Here is an 18,646-nt window from a genome sequence, read left to right as displayed (position 1 = left end):
TGCAACATGACAGCAGAGAGAGAGAGAGAGGTTGGGATGTTGTGTGGTGGAGAGAGATATTCGGCTTCTATGACTGATGTCTGTCTCCGTGTTTTGTGTGTCTCATCTAACAATGGTGTTGCAGTAAATTAAGTGAAATAAAATGTAATTGACATTGATTGCTACAGACACTAATGGACATAAGATCCTATACACTGCATGCTACAGAGTGAATTTTGATTGAAGAGGAATTTTAAAAGGCCCGGTTGCACAAAACTCAGTCAATTTTTTTATTTTTATTACATCGGTTCTATGTATAATATAATCAAATAAATACATTTTTATAGGACTGAGCAGAGTCAATTATGGTAATTAATTACAATATACATAATATGAATTGGAGACTCATTTTAAATTCTTCTAAAATGGCTAAGAATACTATGTATTTGTACACATCAACTAAACAAAAACTTATCTTCAGGCTATTTTCAATAGTTTCAATTCCCATGCTGTTTCATTACGTTGTTGTGGGTTTAATTTTTTTTTTTAATTATGCAGAGCAACTGTTAGTGTTTTCTTATAAAATGAAAGGCAGACACAGGTAAGTGAGTAGGGTCTCTTTTAATGAAACAATGAAATCCTACAACCAGTGATTGAAATAATAAATGGTGGCCCATGTCTGTCTGTCTGTTTGCTTTAAATGTCAGATCAGAAGACAAAATCTCATCTGTGTAGTCCTTATTCCACCATTCAGGTAATATCAACATTTCTGAATTAAAAGTAGCTAGCCTATTTAGGCTACTTTCTCACATCACTCTGAATTTATCATCAGCTCCCGAATGACCCTTTTAGCTTTTATCTACCATTTAAAAACTTCATGGATATTCAACCCTGTACCAGGTGTGTTTGTGTGGGCATCCCAATCCCTTTATAGATTCCCCGTTTTATAGTCTCTGGGTTCACCACCATAGTCCGCATCTGAACTCAAAATCCCCAAATGGAACCAAAATGTTAAAAAGCACACAGAAAACACATCTATTCCTCTGTCTAGATGTTATTTATTTTTATTTATCCATTATTTTACCAGGTAAGTTGAGTGAGAACACGTTCTCATTTGCAGCAATGACCTGGGGAATAGTTACAGGGGAGAGGAGGGGGATGAATGAGCCAATTGTAAACTGGGGATTATTAGGTGACCGTGATGGTTTGAGGGCCAGATTGGGAATTTAGCCAGGACACCAGGGTTAACACCCCTACTCTTACGATAAGTGCCATGGGATCTTTAATGACCTCAGAGAGTCAGGACACCCGTTTAACGTCCCATCCGAAAGACGGCACCCTACACAGGACAGTATCCCCAATCACTGCCCTGGGGCATTAGGGGTATTTCTTTAGACCAGAGGAAAGAGTGCCTCCTACTGGCCCTCCAACACCACTTCCAGCAGCATCTGGTCTCCAATCCAGGAACTGACCAGGACCAACCCTGCTTAGCTTCAGAAGCAAGCCAGCAGTGGTATGCAGGGTGGTATGCTGCTGGCAAATATCCTGTAGATATCCTACATGAAAATCTGCCACATCTGAATGTATATTTAGTGTGTTCCCTCAAGACATAGAATATTCATTGGGGCTCTGCATGTGTGTAGATGTGTGTGTGGTAATCATAATCGGCATCACATCATTGTCATCATATATGCACATTTTTATCAAATCAAACAATATCAAATGAATGGGTTAAAAGCAACAACATGAAGCTTGATACTCTGGTTTTAATATACAGTACATAGACGAAAATAAAGACGAAAATAGAAGGATAATATATATGTGCTTGACATGTGAATGAATGTAAATACAGTAAACAGTCAAGTAATTTTCATCTGACTCTGTTTCTCTGTGTGGCAGTGTCCCGTTATTTTGAGCATACAGGGGAAAGGCTGAATCTGCATGCGAGAGTCCCCCCTATTAAACTGATCAAAAGAAGGAAAACCAGAAAATAAACTTGAGTAAGGTTCCTCTCCTCCTTTTCTTCCCCCTCTCCCATCTTCACCTAGAAGTCCATGGACATTGAACGCTGCTGTGGGTCGACGATGCTGGTGTTATTGCGGCCCCCGTTGCGGGAGCTGAGGGTGCCACAGCCTCCTGGCCCAGCACTTGGCCCGGCCGCTCCGCCGCGGACGTAGATCTCACAGGGGATCTCCTCCATGACGCGGTCTTCAATGACATTCTCGGCGCAATCGTGAGTCTGTTTGTAGCCGTAGCAGCTTTTCTTATAGGTGCTGTTAAAGGTCTTCATGGGCGGGGGCTTGGAGAAGTCGTTGTGGTAGGAGAGCTCCATGGAGCTGAGGGTGGTGCGGCTCTGCTTCATGCTGCCTCCCGAGGCCTGCAAGCCACAATGGTGCTCGTGGACACAGCGCGACGTGGTGGAGGAGCGGCGCAGCTTGTGGTAGCTCTCCAGCTCCTCTGATAGGTCAGCCAGGTCAGAGGAGATCTCCTTGTCACGGAGGGAGAAGAGCTCATAGTGGGGAGGGTCAAAGACCTCCTGGAAGCCAGCCTTGTTGAAGACTGGCCGGCGGGCTACCAACTTCTTCCTGGGCTGCTTCATCTGGACGAGGATGGAGATGATGAGTAGGACGAGAACCACGCCTGAGGACACACCGATCACCGTGCCGTGGGTATTAGTAATCTGATGGAACAGGCCATTGGTTTTCTTCTCTGTTTGTGAAGCGGAAAAAACAGTAAGTCTACTATAATGGTTTGGTTGTCGCAAGTCAATTTACCACATGATAAAAGTACTAAATGATTAAAAGTAGAAAATAGGAAATTACATTTTCACTCACCCTTACAATGGTTCTCATCCCAGGGGTAGACACAGTTCTGGACCCCATTACACACCAAAGAGTTATTGATGCACATGTTGCTATGGCAAAAAAACATGTTGCTATTGCACGGGGCTGAAACAAGAGACAAGGTAAAGTTATTAAAGATGAAAACTACTGCGATAAAACGCTAGATGTCTGCAACTTGAAACCATACATCATCATTTACAGCTTGCATGACATGATCGGCAATTGAAATGGCTGCTTCTCCTTGCAAACATGCAGAGTGAAAAAAAAAAACAGCGTAGAGTATGGAGTGCAGTAAATCAATTTAGACGGCCATCACGTGGCACAGATGGCCAGGCGCGCTGAGACTCCTGACTAAACTAGCTCTTACAAGGCTAGTCACGAGACAGCTGGGAAGGCTGGTAAATTGAACGTGGCTGCTGGGCCCAGGAGATGGATGTGTGAGGCTGGTTCTGTGGGTCCGAACAGGATGCCCCCCGCCACACATTTACATCCCCCTTTCTCCTGCCCCCCCACCCCTGCCTCTCCCACCATTCTACATCAGAGATCTGAGCAGCTTGTCATCCCAAACCCCCCCCACCCCCACACACACGCACACACGCACACACCTCAAACCCCATCAGACAGTACGACACCAGCCCCCACCAGGTCCCACTGCACCCCTGACACATACACGCTGTTTAGGGCCTAACACCAAACCATTCCCCTCCAGTGCCGCGAGGCTAAGCAGTTCTGACAGCGGGATGAAGGGGTCATAACACGCCTTTCGTCTCCCGTTGAGTGCGTAGAGTTCCCCTGACTATGCGCTCACTTCCAAACTGATTAGACATCTCTCGCCTTCAAAAAGCTTGTTCTCTCTCTGGGTGTCAGCGCCGGTTCGTGTTCCCCATCTTCACAGTTCCCCCTTGAGAGAGCCCAGAACCACAGAGGTAATGAAAATGAGGATGCACAGTACTCTCTCTGCATGTCAATGGTGTTCTGAGATGGATAAGGACTAAAATATCCAAGGTGATGGTCCAGATAAAAGTGCCTTGACTGATTACTCAGATGAATGTCTCTGTTTGGTCCTTTAATTGAACCCCGGTCTATGACGTAGGGACAACATGAATTTGAAATGCAAGACAAACACTATGAAAAATGTGATCTTTTTTAATATGCATCAGAATGTTTAAGAGCTCTTAAAAAAAAACATCTCTGTTGAATTTAAAACATAATGAAGTGCTGCAGTGATGGGAATAAAGAAAAATGATATCCAAAATGAATACAGGAATTAATATATCTCTGATTATTCAGGCATTTAGTTAAACTATTACAGTGTGGTGGAGGAACAACTGAAGAGATTATTTCCAAAGTGCTATATCGACTAATTCTTCACATTTGTGTTTTTTCATGAGAAATGAATGGTTATGGGTGCCTGTGTGTGTAAAATATTACTCCTCTCAGAATTTTAATTAATAGATTTTCAATGTTTATTTTTTATTTTATTGCACCTTTATTTAACCAGGTAGGCTAGTTGAGAACAAGTTCTCATTTACAACTGCGACCTGGCCAAGATAAAGCATAGCAGTGTGAACAGACAACAGAGTTACACATGGAGTAAACAATAAACAAGTCAATAACACAGTAGAAAAAAATTGTCTATATACAGTGCCTTGCGAAAGTATTCGGCCCCCTTGAACTTTGCGACCTTTTGCCACATTTCAGGCTTCAAACATAAAGATATAAAACTGTATTTTTTTGTGAAGAATCAACAACAAGTGGGACACAATCATGAAGTGGAACGACATTTATTGGATATTTCAAACTTTTTTAACAAATCAAAAACTGAAAAATTATTCATTTTGCACGCCCAATTTTTCAGTTTTTGATTTGTTAAAAAAGTTTGAAATATCCAATAAATGTCGTTCCACTTCATGATAGGTAGATTGGGTGGGCTATTTACAGATGGACTATGTACAGCTGCCGCGATCGGTTAGCTGCTCAGATAGCAGATGTTTAAAGTTGGTGTGGGAAATAAAAGCGATTTTTGCAATTTGTTCCAGTCACAGGTAGCAGAGAACTGGAAGGAAAGCCGGCCAAATGAGGTGTTGGCTTTAGGGATGATCAGTGAGATACACCTGCTGGAGCGCGTGCTACGGGTGGGTGTTGCCATTGTGACCAGTGAACTGAGATAAGGCGGAGCTTTACCTAGCATGGACTTTTAGATAACCTGGAGCCAGTGGGTCTGGAGACGAATATGTAGCGAGGGCCAGCCGACTAGAGCATACAGGTCGCAGTGGTGGGTGGTATAAGGTGCTTTAATAACAAAACGGATGGCACTGTGATAAACTGCATCTAGTTTGCTGAGTAGAGTATTGGAAGCTATTTTGTAGATGACATCGCCGAAGTCGAGGATCGGTAGGAAAATCCGTTTTACTAGGGTAAGTTTGGCGGTGTGAGTGAAGGAGGCTTTGTTGAGAAATATAAAGCCGACTCCAGATTTGATTTTGGATTGGAGATGTTTGATATGAGTCTGGAAGGAGAGTTTACAGTCTAGCCAGACACCTAGGTACTTATAGATGTCCACATATTCTACGTCGGAACCATCCAGGGTGATGATGCTAGTCGGGCGTGCGGGTGCAGGCAGCGAACGGTTGAAAAGCATGCATTTGGTTTTACTAGCGTTTAAGAGCAGTAGGAGGCCACGGAAGGAGTGTTGTATGGCATTGAAGCTCGTTTGGAGGTTAGATAGCACAGTGTCCAAGGAAGGGCCAGAAGTATACAGAATGGTGTCGTCTGCGTAGAGGTGGATCAGGGAATCGCCCGCAGCAAGAGCAACATCATTGATATATACAGAGAAAAGAGTCTGCCTGAGAATTGAACCCTGTGGTACCCCCATAGAGACTGCCAGAGGACCGGACAACATGCCCTCCGATTTGACACACTGAATTCTGTCTGCAAAGTAGTTGGTGAACCAGGCAATGCAGTCATTAGAAAAACCAAGGCTACTGAGTCTGCCGATAAGAATATGGTGATTGACAGAGTCGAAAGCCTTGGCCAGGTCGATGAAGACGGCTGCACAGTACTGTCTTTTATTGATGGCGGTTATGATGTAGTTTAGTACCTTGAGCGTGGCTGAGGTGCACCTGTGACCGGCTCGGAAACCGGATTGCACAGCGGAGAAGGTACGGTGGGATTCGAGATGGTCAGTGATCTGTTTGTTAACTTGGCTTTCGAAGACCTTTGATAGGCAGGGCAGGATGGATATAGGTCTGTAACAGTTTGGGTCCAGGGTGTCTCCCCCTTTGAAGAGGGGGATGACTGTGGCAGCTTTCCAATCCTTGGGGATCTCAAGACGATACGAAAGAGGTTGAACAGGCTGGTAATAGGGGTTGCGACAATGGCGGTGGATAGTTTCAGAAATAGAGGGTCCAGATTGTCAAGCCCAGCAGATTTGTATGGGTCCAGGTTTTGCAGCTCTTTCAGAACATCTGCTATCTGGATTTGGGTAAAGGAGAAGCTGGGGAGGAAAAATGGGTTTTGTTGCAAATCACTATATATCCATTGTTTAGCTGGAATGGAATGTATCCTGTATATTTAACATATATATTAAACCCATCATAAATCTAACCTAATGCTATAGTGTTTGGTTAGTGTTAGGCCTTGTTTGACAGGGCACCCAAGTCCCTATATAGTGCACTACTTTTGACCAAAGTCCAAATCTCATATTACTGTATTGATATACACTTCCGTTCAAAAGTTTGTGATATGCCATCCCACCTTAATGAGAGTATAATTGGTTTTTCAACAGGACAATGACCCAAAACACACCTCCAAACTATGTAAGGGCTATTTTACCAAGAAGGAGTGTGATGGAGTGCTGCATCAGATGACATGGCCTCCACAATTCCCCGACCTCAACCAAATTGAAATGGTTTGGGATGAGTTGGACTGCAGAGTGAAGGAAAAGCAACCAACAAGTGCTCAGCATATGAGGGAACTCCTTCAAAACTGTTGGAAAAGCATTCCAGGTGAAGCTGGTTGAGAGAATGCCAAGAGTGTGCAAAGCTGTCATCAAGGCAAAGGTTGGCTACTTTGAAGAATCTAAAATATATTTTGATTTGTTTAAAACATTTTCGGTTACTACATGATTTCATGTGTTAAATTCATAATTTTGATGTCTTCGGTATTATTCTACAATGTAGAAAAAAGAAAAAAAGAAAGAAAAACCCTTGAATGAGTAGGTGTGTCCAGACTTTTGACTGGTACTGTATGTATATTATATACAGTTGAAGTCAGAAGTTTACATACCTTAGCCAAATACATTTAAACTCCTGACATTTAATCCTAGTAAAATTCCCTGTTTTAGGTCAGTTAGGATAACCACTTTATTTTAAGAATGTGAAATGTCAGAATAATAGTAGAGAGAATGATTTATTTCAGCTTTTATTTCTATTATTTTTCAGCCTTCCACAAGCTTCCCACAATAAGTTGGGTGAATTTTGGCCCATTCCTCCTGACAGAGCTGGTGTAACTGAGTCAGGTTTGTAGGCCTCCTTGCTCACACATGCTGTTTCAGTTCTGCCCACCAATTTTCAATCGGGTTGAGGTCAGGGCTTTGTGATGGCTACTCCAATACCTTGACTTTGTTGTCCTTAAGCCATTTTGCCACAACTTTGGAAGTATGCTTGGGGTCATTGTCCATTTGGAAGACCCATTTGCGACCAAGCTTTAACTTCCTGATGTCTTGAGATGTTGCTTCAATATATCCACATAATTTGCCCTCCTCATGATGCCATCTATCCCTCCTGCATCAAAGCACCCCCACACCATGATGCTGCCACCCCCGTGCTTCACAGTTGGGATGGTGTTCTTCGGCTTGCAAGGCTCCCCCTTTATCCTGCAAAGATAACGATGGACATTATGGCCAAACAGTCCTATTTTTGTTTCATCCGACCAGAGGACATTGCTCCAAAAAGTACAATCTTTGTCCCCATGTGCAGTTGCAAACCGTAGTCTGGCTTTTTTTATGGCGGTTTTGGAGCAGTGCTGAGCGGCCTTTCAGGTTATGTCCTTTGCTGTTATTCTGGGATTGATTTGTACTTTTCACACCAAAGTACGCTAATCTCTAGGAGACAGAATGCATCTCCTTCCTGAGCGGTATGACAACTGTGTGGTCCCATGGTGTTTATACTTGCGTACTATTGTTTGTACAGACAAACGTGGTACTTTCAGGCATTTGGAAATTGCTCCCAAAGATGAACCAGACATGTGGAGGTCTACAATTTTTTTTATGAGGTCTTGGCTGATTTCTTCTGATTTTCCCATGATGTCAAGCGAAGAGGCACTGAGTTTGAAGGTAGGCCTTGAAATACATCCATAGGCACACCTCCAATTGACTCAAATGATGTAAATTAGCCTATCAGAAGCTTCTAAAGCCATGACATCATTCTCTGGAATTTTACAAGCTGTTTAAAGGCACAGTCAACTTAGTGTTTGTAAACTTCTGACCCACTGGAATTGTGATACAGTGAATTATAAGTTAAATAATCTGTCTGTAAACAATTGTTGGAAAAATTACTTGTGTCATGGTTGAAAAACAAGTTAATGACTCCAACCTAAGTGTATGTAAACTTCTGACTTCAACACACACACACACACATATCATTTTTGAAAATATTGATGTCACAAATGTATCATTTTTACACACCAATTAATTTCAGATGTTCTGTAGCCCTTTACGGGTTGAGAATGGCAGATTTGGACACTGATAAGCACCTAAATTCGAACGCAGTGGCTGTACAGTAACATGCTATATTTAACTTCAGAGGTCAGGCTCTGCCCTTCACAGCGCTGTATGGGTTTTTGACTTACAGCCATTCTGAACTTGAGCACTGCACGCGACAAGACGTTTCCCCCTACCCTTCCCGCTAGTTGGGCAACTCTTGCACATTTCTGTTGTCTGAGTGAGGGAAATGCGATCAATTTAAGATGACAATGCGTTTTGAAAGAGTAGATGTTGAGGATTACAATAAATACAGCTGTGATGTCATACAAACATGGAAAACACCTGAGTCCAAATGTGCACTTTACATTTCCATGTCTTAACACCCATGTCATATACAGTGTCAACATTCTGGATCTTTATGTTTGATGTCCAGTTACAAGATGACAGGGCGTCATACTCTGGGTCGTACTGAACAGAAGGAGCTTATGTTTGTCTACTGTGAAGGACATTTGCCGCAGAACATGCACCTGAATGCACTCAGGACTCCTTTCTACACTCACCCCAAATTACTGTTTCTGTTTCTCTCAATTTCCTTGTGAAAGCCTAAGAAACATTTAAATATAGCCCTATCCATATAGGCCAAGAGTGTAAAAAGCAAATTTACTAACATTTCTGAAAATGGATATAGTGTTTTGGAATAGAAGTCTTCAACTGTTTCCTCCAAGGAAATGTTGTGTAATTTACATACAACCTTTAAAACACATCTGCCATGCAAAAGGCAGCGCTTTATGCAAAGCATCTGATCATAATGACATACTAATAATGACAAATGATTCAGCTTTTCCATTCCTCAATGGGAAGATAAATCCCATTTGTCCATTGTGAATGATGACACATAATTATGGCCAATGCGTTACACCGTTATATGCATATTCAATAACTTGTCATTTTCTTTGAGGTACTCTGCAAAGACGGGGGGAAAAGAACTGGCTTTGCGATATCACTGCTTAGCATGCCACTTTAATTAACTTTCCCCTTTCTAAAATGAGAGTAGAATGTCAGTCAGATATTTACTATTCAGAGGACGTGGATGTCGTCAATAAATCAAGGAGAATAATGGGCAGTTGGCCCCATCTATCTCTTCCAACCTTTCATAAATCTTCTGTGTGTCTGGACAAAATACTGACCACTAAATTGTGAGAATTAAAAAAAATAAGGAGACAAGAGGACCTGCCAATTGATAAAGTCCCCAGACTGATCTGCAATTATTTATCTCCAAATTAACTCCTGGTTTAGACGGCCCACAATAACTGCAAGTAACATATTTTTTGGGGGGGACGAAAGAAGGGGAACACTCACGGTCGACAAATGAGGTGAAGAGCATCTGGAAGCGGCTGAGTCGGCTCTTCTCGTCGGCCCACATCCGCACCACTCCCACCCCGTTGGTGAGCATGACGTCGTTAGCCACGGTGCTGCAGAACTTGGCCTTTAGGTTTTCGATGGCACTGCTGCCGTCGTACACGGCCACAAAGTTCTTGTCGCACTCGTTGGAGTGCTCCATCTGGTATTCCAGGAAGCGAATGAAAATCTACAGCCAGAAAATCACCACGTTACAACACGTTACCATGGCGACCCAGCTGGCACTCAGAAAGGAAATGGTACCCAAAATGAAGTGGACATTGAAGCATTTATAAAGGGATATTGGTACTGAAGGACAATAGACTCATACTTGGATTAAGCCTATCCTCGTAGGCTTAGCCCAATTGTACAGCGCAAAACCACTGGGAATCATTGAACTTAGATGAATAGTTGTAGAACTAAATCTTTTGAGCGCAAGATGTATGCTGTGCACCCGAATAGGCTCTAATCTTAACAAACCTGCCTCTGTGTCGCTGTAGAGATCACCTTGTGAATTCAGCCCGGGAACAATCCAGCCTCTTTAGCATATTTGAACTCGTAAGACCGCAGACATCAAGTGACTGCTTTTAGCTTCATTCCCAGTACTGCCGATTCTATTTTCTGCTATTTCTGCGTTATTGGCCTAATACCTGCTGCCCTGGTTATTCTATTGCTAATTTGACATACTGCTAATTTGGTTTCCACAGCAGAGAGAGGGTCAGGGGACTGGTATGTCTTACTCCCAGTCTCCTGTGTTCTAATCAATGGGTGTGTTTTCAGTGGCTGGACCTCTGCAGTGAGTGACGTGATGACCCATTTAGCCACTGGAGAGAAGGAGCGGGGGAACAAGATGTTCACCTTGGACTGAGGAGGAGCGCGGATGGTCCAGATACAGTCCAGAGCGTCACCAGGCTTAATCTTATCCTCCTCTTCTACCTGACTGGAGCGGATAACACCATCATAGCCACCAATCTCAAACTGACAATCTGAGAAGAGAGAAAGGTGGAAAACAAGGGAGGGGGGGTTATGGATAAGAGAAGGATTGCAGAAGAAAAGGTGAGCATAAGGGAAGAGATAGAAAAACGTGAACAAAGAAAGAAGAGAGATGTTAGAGAGAGAGAGAAAGGAGAAAGAGATGTGTCTCTGTGTGTGAGAGCATGTGAGCATGTGTCAGTGAAAGATAGCAGCCAGTAAGCTTTAGAGCACAGAGCTCTTCAAATCGGACAAACACCTGTGAAATATTGAAGCGCTTACCTGGAATAGGGTTTAACAGTCCACCCACGTGCAGATGAAAATCTGGGTCTGAAATTAGAAACAGGAAAGCACATAAGTCTTGATCCACAGAGCTGGAATTCATGAGTAAAGAAAAGTGATAAGATCCCATTAAAGGAAGTCAGATAAACTGGGGAAGACCAATGGGAGCTAATATCTGTGACCCGATGTGAGACGCTGATTTCAGTGTCTTAGTATATACTATTGGATGGTAACAAACAAGTAAAATGAGGCCCTTGACAGTAAATCTGTGGATGTGCTATAGTCCTTATTTTCCACACCTATGGCTGCGTATGTAATGAAGATATGCCCATTAGGCTAGATCTAACTGAGAATGCAGTTGGAGGGCTGGTCTTTATGTTAGATCTTTTATCCAATCATATTCAGCCATCATGTGTTGCCAGGGGTCTAAAATCTGCCCTCAGGCCTTCAGAATCAACAGTGCGGGCGCTTGTAGCTTAAAGTGAATGGAAAGGAAAATTTAGTGTCAACCAATCAGCTTTAGAGTTGGCTATTGTACGCCTGCTGGCTGGCTGCAGTGTTAAACAGGAGCCAGCTAGCAGGCGTAGTGCGTGCACGTCTTTTGATTGGATTACCAATATTGAGAGGCAGGTCCTATATGGGCAGGTCTATGCAGAATCTCAGAACTAGGAAACTGAATTTGATAAACAAATTAATTTGCGTACTACTAAGCTGTTTTTTCAACCCACAATGGTGGAAGGAGAAGATATCGATTTGGTCGAGGATATAATTATAACGCCATTTTCAAGACAAACTTTTCAAGAAAAGTTAGACATTGTCAGGAGAGGTCGACGCCGACGCTACAAAGCCTGTCACAGGCGGGAAAGGGGTTCGTTCGCCACTTTCAAAGTTCCAACTACGAGCGCTATCAATGGCTCACAGGCTCCGAGAAGCACTGCAAACTGTACTGCTGGGAATGCCTATTATTTGCAAGTGATCGATTTGGTGTTTGGAGCCACACTGGCTTTGCAAACTTGAGTTGTCTAACCAAGGCAGCAACGAGACACCAAAGTACGGCTGGGCACTTACAAGCAATGGTGCTTTTGAAAACATTTGGGGACACCCGAGTGGATCTACAGCTCAACGAACAAGCGCGCAGGGCAACGGGAGCTGCACAATGAAAAGGTATTGTACTCTTCCCCTGCAATTGTCTGAATAAAAATGTCAATTTCAAGGTGACGCAACGCCTGGTTATACTGCGTTTCTGTCTAAATGTATAGTGTCTAGAGCCATGATTACCATAATGATGGTAATAAGAGGTGGATTAATTCGGGTGGGACTGTGTAGGACTTCACTGAAGGCCCAGGCCCCAGGCCCACGGCACACTACTGTGAGAATGTGTACCTGCTATAAAGGTGTATTTGATACGGAACCCAACACCCTCCAGCTCCTCGTCGCTGGTGAACTTGATCCACATGAAGCGGCCCGTGGAGGTGACCAGGCCTGGGCTCTTCGACCCACAGAAGCGGTCGATGATCGGTGAGAAACCGAACGGACCATCCCGCACCTCGATGTGATCAAAGCGGCACTCAAAGGAGGGCTCCATGTAGTAGTTCTTATCAAAGGCCAACTGGATTCTTTGACGAGGGAGAGCTGGAGGAGGTGAGAGAGGAGGAGGAGGGGTGTGTTGGGTTTGGTTTTTGCTAAAAGGCTCTGCTCCATGGACTGTGTTTACCAGTACAGCAGCATCTCAGTCTGCACACAAACTTGTTTAAAAATCTGGTAACAGCTAAACTCCTGTTTTCTACTCATATGCACAGCCAGTTTATGGACGCCTGCATAAATACACAAAGGTACCCAAGCTTAGTGCTCGATTCAATCCATGTTGCCGAAGTTCAGCCCTTACACTAATGCACATTGTGCTGATGCATACACACAGGACTTAGCATGACTTGAAACGACTTGACATGTCAGCATGTTTACAAAACACAAAACTTCAACCATACATTTGAGTTTAGAAGTTCATGTCATGTAAATCACACCCCACATGACTGGCTCAAGTAGCCTCCCAGAATCAACATGACTACCACTTGCACATACCATTTTTATTAAAAAGCTAGCTCATTCCTGTCTTCATAGGTGAATTACATATGCATCAGACTGCCTGCAATGCTAAAATGTCAAACGGTAGAAAAATTGATAAGAGCGGGTAATGCCTTTGAACTGAAACAAATGATACCACCATTTAAATGACGTCACAGCGCAGACACACACGTAAATACAAATCATGTCACTAGCTCGCCCACACTGACACAAATCATGTCACCGCCCGCACACACACCGAAACAAATTAGCTGTACTTCGAAGGTATGTGGGAAGCAGTAATGCCACTATTTCAAACAGGAATAAATGACGGAAGCCTACCGTACAGATTCAGCCAAACCGGCAGTACTGTTATCAGAACACTAAATCACATGTATATTTCCCCTGGTAAGGACTAGAAACAAGAGCTCTCAGTTAAAAGTAGCTACATACATACCACATATAGCTTAGCTTGATAACTCAATACAACAACAAACTGAAACAATCAAACAAATACACAAATCGCTAACCAAGAGTCACATCATCCGAGAGACAAAAGAGTCTCTGGAATGCAAGTCAACAAGTCATATCTTGTGAAATATAAACCAGGTTGACTGACATTTCTGACCGATCAGTATTGAGTGACTCACTCTCCTAAGACTTGGAGATGAGCGATGGAGAATTGGCCTCGTTTAGCCCTGCTCATTGTACATGCACACGGATCATTTGGATCGTCAATGCCGTTTTGTCAATGTAGGTTCTATGGCTATGCTAGTTGATGTCTCCACAGGGGGAGCCCTTGAGCTTCACCAAGTCTTCAATTTATCTCCCGACTGACGAAATCCCACTATCAGTTCCTGCAGCCGACTTCGACTGGGCAGAGTTTTACCCACAGACATATAGGTGTTGGACTTTGGATGACATGACTCTGATAAGACGCATATAGTGACTGACAGGCTGTTAAAATTGCAACAAACTAATAAGCAGCTGTTATCCACGTTCTAAGGCACTGCTGAGGCCATTTTCGTTTGAGCGGGCAGAAACGGACATGTACCTTCCAAGATGTAAACACACTCCTTGTTAGGGGGGTATGTGTTGGGGTAGTTGGGGGACGCGAAGAGTCCCCCGTTGATGTTGCGGACCCAGATGCCACATTCGTTAAGATTCTGAGGTGGACTGCCTTCATTCTGAGAAAAGGACTCTGAGAAAAAGACAGTGAAGAGAATCACGACCATGTTTAAATTGGGAAATGTATGGGATTAGATCAATTTATTGTGCTGCTGCCAGTGAAAGTGTTTTACGTGCAACAACATGACCGATTATTCCCCCCATAATATGACAAGATGACAACAGGAGACGCACCTTTAGTTCTCTGTGCCAGAGCAAATCCCTCTTCTATCAGAATAAGGAGTACCCAGGCTGCAAGGGAAAAACATTCCAATGTCAATGATTTGCACCGTTATTTTTCCTAAACTGACCATCAAATACGAGTGGAACAGGTAAAAACAATTGAATCAAAGTGTTGAAATAATAGGCAATCTAACACACTAGCTCGCACACCCCTCATTAAAAAGCAATTATGTGAAGCTTGAAATCTGCTAGTTAAGATAGGAAATAGTAATTACCAGTTTAAATGAGAAACATGCCTTCTATTCTGTTGGGTGAGATAATTATAAACCTTTTATTTTTTATTTTTTACAAAATGGTGTATGGGTGATTATTGGAACAGCAGTGATGCGGGGGCTAGACCGGGCATCATTAAGAACCATAGCCCTACTATATCCATCATAACCTAACATAACCGTGCACGCAAGCACACACACACACACAAGTACACACATAAGCACACACACAGTGAAAGAGCCAATGATCTACGACACTGACAGTAACATATAGTTAAAAATGCATCTTGCAATTGATGTGTACGATGTACAACAATACTTGACAGAATATTGATCCTTGGGTCTTGTAGATGTTTCCCTGCCTTGTATTTCATAGGTTGTGCCATTGAAAGCTTATCTAAAAAGCATCGTATCGGGGGCCAAGACATATCACAACCAAAAGTCTGAAGCCAAACTCAGATGCCTAAAGAGCTCTCTCCTCCATACCATGTACAGCTAAACAAAGAAGGCTGTATATCTGTGTATGTGTTATCATATTGTCCTCTGATGGTGTGTCAGGGAGCACTCATTGGTTGGCCCGCATCATCACGCCTATCAGAGAATCCGCCAACCCTTCAGCCTCCTGTCCTGAATGAAGACAGAACCAGAACAAATGGGATAAGGCTCACAGGCGGGATGCCATAATGAGAGACAGGCATCCGGAGGCAGCAGCAACAGCACTGCATTGTGTATTATATCTGTGCTAAAACTGCTCGCCGTACCCCTGTGCACATTTCAGCCCACGACACCACTGTCTTCTCCAGATAAGCCCGATGTAGGTTTACCCCCAACAGATTTTAATAGACTGCGCTGTTTATATCACATTAAACCATGAGCGAGAGCCTGACTGATGCATAATGAAACGTGGATTGACTATAGCCACCCAGACTTGCAAAAAGAAATCAGACGGCATGTTCTCTACTATACAGAATTTAAAACACACATCCATGCGCACATACACACACACCCTCTCTCTTCCCAGGCGTGATACGCTGGAGGCCAGAAGGCCAGACTGCACACACACACTTTTCCATGCACGGCCTGACTATGAGGCTATTCACAAAGATTTGCCCTTTCCGGATCCTACTCCGCTATGAGGGACCACTGAAAGACCATAATAACTACCTCTTAAAAGCAGTCTATGGCAGACATTCATTGTAGCACACAGTTGGTTCAAATAGCTTTGAATGGACCTGAAAGTCTGAATTGAAAAGGTTGAATGCCTTTACAAGATAGCCTACACTAATGGAAGAACATGAGTAGGAGTGTATTGTAAATACAAATGGATGGCCTACCAGATTGCTTGGTTAAATTAACCCAAAAAGCATAGATATGGCCTCTTTGGGTGTTTGCTGATGCATTTTGATCCTGCAATTATATTAGAAAATAAAACATGGGGCTATGCGGAGTTAGAACGCTACAGTCATTTGTTGATAATTCTAAGACAACTAGACTTTGTGCCCTTCGCGACTGAAATAGCCCAGTCCTACTGAAGTGAACTCAACACGATTTTCTCCCCCTCGGTGATAAGATTCAGTGCAGTTTACAGGCTAGGTGTGTTAAACACTACTTGGCAGTCCCTTTAATAATAGGCCTAGAGTACAGTACAAAACACAATGATTTCACAGCAGAATATATCGCGTCTTTAAAATGAGCTGCAAACCGCAGCTGCGGCCTTGTCCCAGATGTGGCGCGAATCACCAGGCGCTGTCACTTCAGCACCACCCGCCGTTCAGCTAAAACATGGCGATTTTCAACTCCAAATACATTAGGCTATTTGCTTTTACCATTTGTATTCATCACACATGACTTAGATGTTCGGGATGTCTCATGGTCTGACAAACACCGCTCTAGCTCTGTCACCTTTTACCACAGACGCAGAAGTGTTACACATTGAGACTCATCCAATGCAAAAACAAACAAACACAAAAAACACATCTAGTTTAAATTGTTTTTTACAATTTGGATTTTTTAAATGCTAATTAGATTTCCGCGGTGGCGCCGACATCGACCTTAGGCGTTAATAGAAAAGTAGTCCAAATTGGAATGCATTCTTCCGGATTGTGTAGCCTTGTGCAAAGATCTCATCTTTATAAGTTCGGATATTGGCACGTTTCAAAGATGACCCCTTGCAATAGTCTAAAAAGCTAATATAACTGAATAGATGTAAACCTGCTGGTGGCGATGCCATTCAGGGAATTTGGCTTCTTGCAAACATGCATAACACAATAAAAACAACTTGGCGCAAGAGAAAATACAACGGGAGACATCTGGTAAGGGTGAGTTTCGTCTATCTTGCAGAAGAATAAGGGATGAATTATATCACAATAAAACAACTTGGCGCAAGAGAAAATACAACGGGAGACATCTGGTAAGGGTGAGTTTCGTCTATCTTGCAGAAGAATAAGGGATGAATTATATCACAATAAAACAACTTGGCGCAAGAGAAAATACAACGGGAGACATCTGGTAAGGGTGAGTTTCGTCTATCTTGCAGAAGAATAAGGGATGAATTATATCACAATAAAACAACTTGGCGCAAGAGAAAATACAACGGGAGACATCTGGTAAGGGTGAGTTTCGTCTATCTTGCAGAAGAATAAGGGATGAATTATATCACAATAAAACAACTTGGCGCAAGAGAAAATACAACGGGAGACATCTGGTAAGGGTGAGTTTCGTCTATCTTGCAGAATAATAAGGGATGAATTATATCACAGCCGATGCGAGTGATTAATAGCCTTTTGTATCATATCAGTGGTCCTTAATACGATCCAAAAGCGCTCTGATGCCAAGTAAAACTCACCTCTTTGCATTTCCTCTCCCTGTGTGGTGGTGCCAAATACGTTCTCCTTCTTAAGCTTGGGGAGTTACACGCTTTCTCTCTCCATTTTATGGATCCAAGGCATTGAGTCGCTTTTTTATAAAATCCAACTTTTCATTGACCGCCTTAATTCCATAGTCAGAAAGACCATCATCAACTCCGAATTTCCTCTGAGGAAACAAGCGCTTCTTCTTCAACCACTCCCGATAAGTGTTAGATACAACGTTAATTCCATCTAGACAGGTGTCTTGTAGTTCCACATGCAACATATGCTATTATTAAAGTAGGTTGCATTGTCCAGTGAGGTTGAGCAGCAGAGTATCCGAGAGACGCGCACAGAGAGATGCACAGAGTGGTCTGTGGCTGAACTGAAGTAATGGCACTAAACAAGGCTCATTTAAGCTCCGGGCGATGTTTGCGTGAATGAGCAGCTTGTACGCATGCACCCCATCACCGAGTGTAAAATCTCTCGCTGCATACAAGTCTCTGCTCTGTTCATGTTACATTGAAAGATTATATTGGTAAAATTGAGCAAAGCCATTTATGATATAATACAAAATGAACGGAGCAAGTTACAATAGGGTTATGTGCTTTGCGCAAAAAACGGAAAAGTTGACAGCCTACCATTAGGATAATATTTACTCAGTAAGTTGTTGCCAAGAGACAATCGTGCAAAAACATCAACAGACAGTAAAACATCAACTGCTATTTAAATGATGGCTACCATTTTACCATAAATGCCAGATTGCAATACATTACGCTACATGAGCTAAAAAGAACTCAAAACTGTAGGCTATGCCAAGTTGTCACTTCCAATCGTTTCTTTGGTCATCAGCTCACTAGGATAATTCCATTTTTCGGATGGACGTGCCAGTCTATGAAGCGGAAGGCAAAAGCGAGACGGAAATACATTTAAATGAAT

At 42.9% G+C, this 18,646-nt stretch overlaps 1 protein-coding gene across 2 annotated transcripts; it reads right to left on the bottom strand.

The window, feature by feature from the left end:
• Nucleotides 1-581: 581 nt before the first annotated feature.
• LOC109895494 (neuropilin and tolloid-like protein 2) lies at nt 582-18,170 on the bottom strand. Of its 2 annotated transcripts, XM_020489205.2 has the most exons (9): nt 17,707-18,170; nt 14,602-14,658; nt 14,294-14,440; nt 12,562-12,810; nt 11,179-11,226; nt 10,783-10,910; nt 9,886-10,114; nt 2,814-2,927; nt 582-2,688 (listed from the first exon to the last, which is right to left on the bottom strand). In XM_020489205.2, exons 1-9 carry the CDS (start codon nt 17,714-17,716, stop codon nt 2,024-2,026), a joined length of 1,647 nt encoding a protein of 548 aa, XP_020344794.1. In that variant the 5' UTR covers nt 17,717-18,170; the 3' UTR covers nt 582-2,023. The 2 variants fall into 2 exon arrangements, with proteins under 2 accessions (XP_020344794.1, XP_020344795.1); XM_020489206.2 differs by lacking the exons at nt 14,294-14,440; nt 14,602-14,658; nt 17,707-18,170 and adding an exon at nt 13,890-14,038 and having other exon boundaries at nt 1,728-2,688.
• Nucleotides 18,171-18,646: the final 476 nt, after the last annotated feature.

Source organism: Oncorhynchus kisutch, linkage group LG8, assembly GCF_002021735.2.
Source record: "Oncorhynchus kisutch isolate 150728-3 linkage group LG8, Okis_V2, whole genome shotgun sequence".
NCBI lineage: Eukaryota > Metazoa > Chordata > Actinopteri > Salmoniformes > Salmonidae > Oncorhynchus > Oncorhynchus kisutch.
Note: the sequence above shows the minus strand (reverse complement) of the source record. Positions and strands in the feature narration are given on the sequence as shown.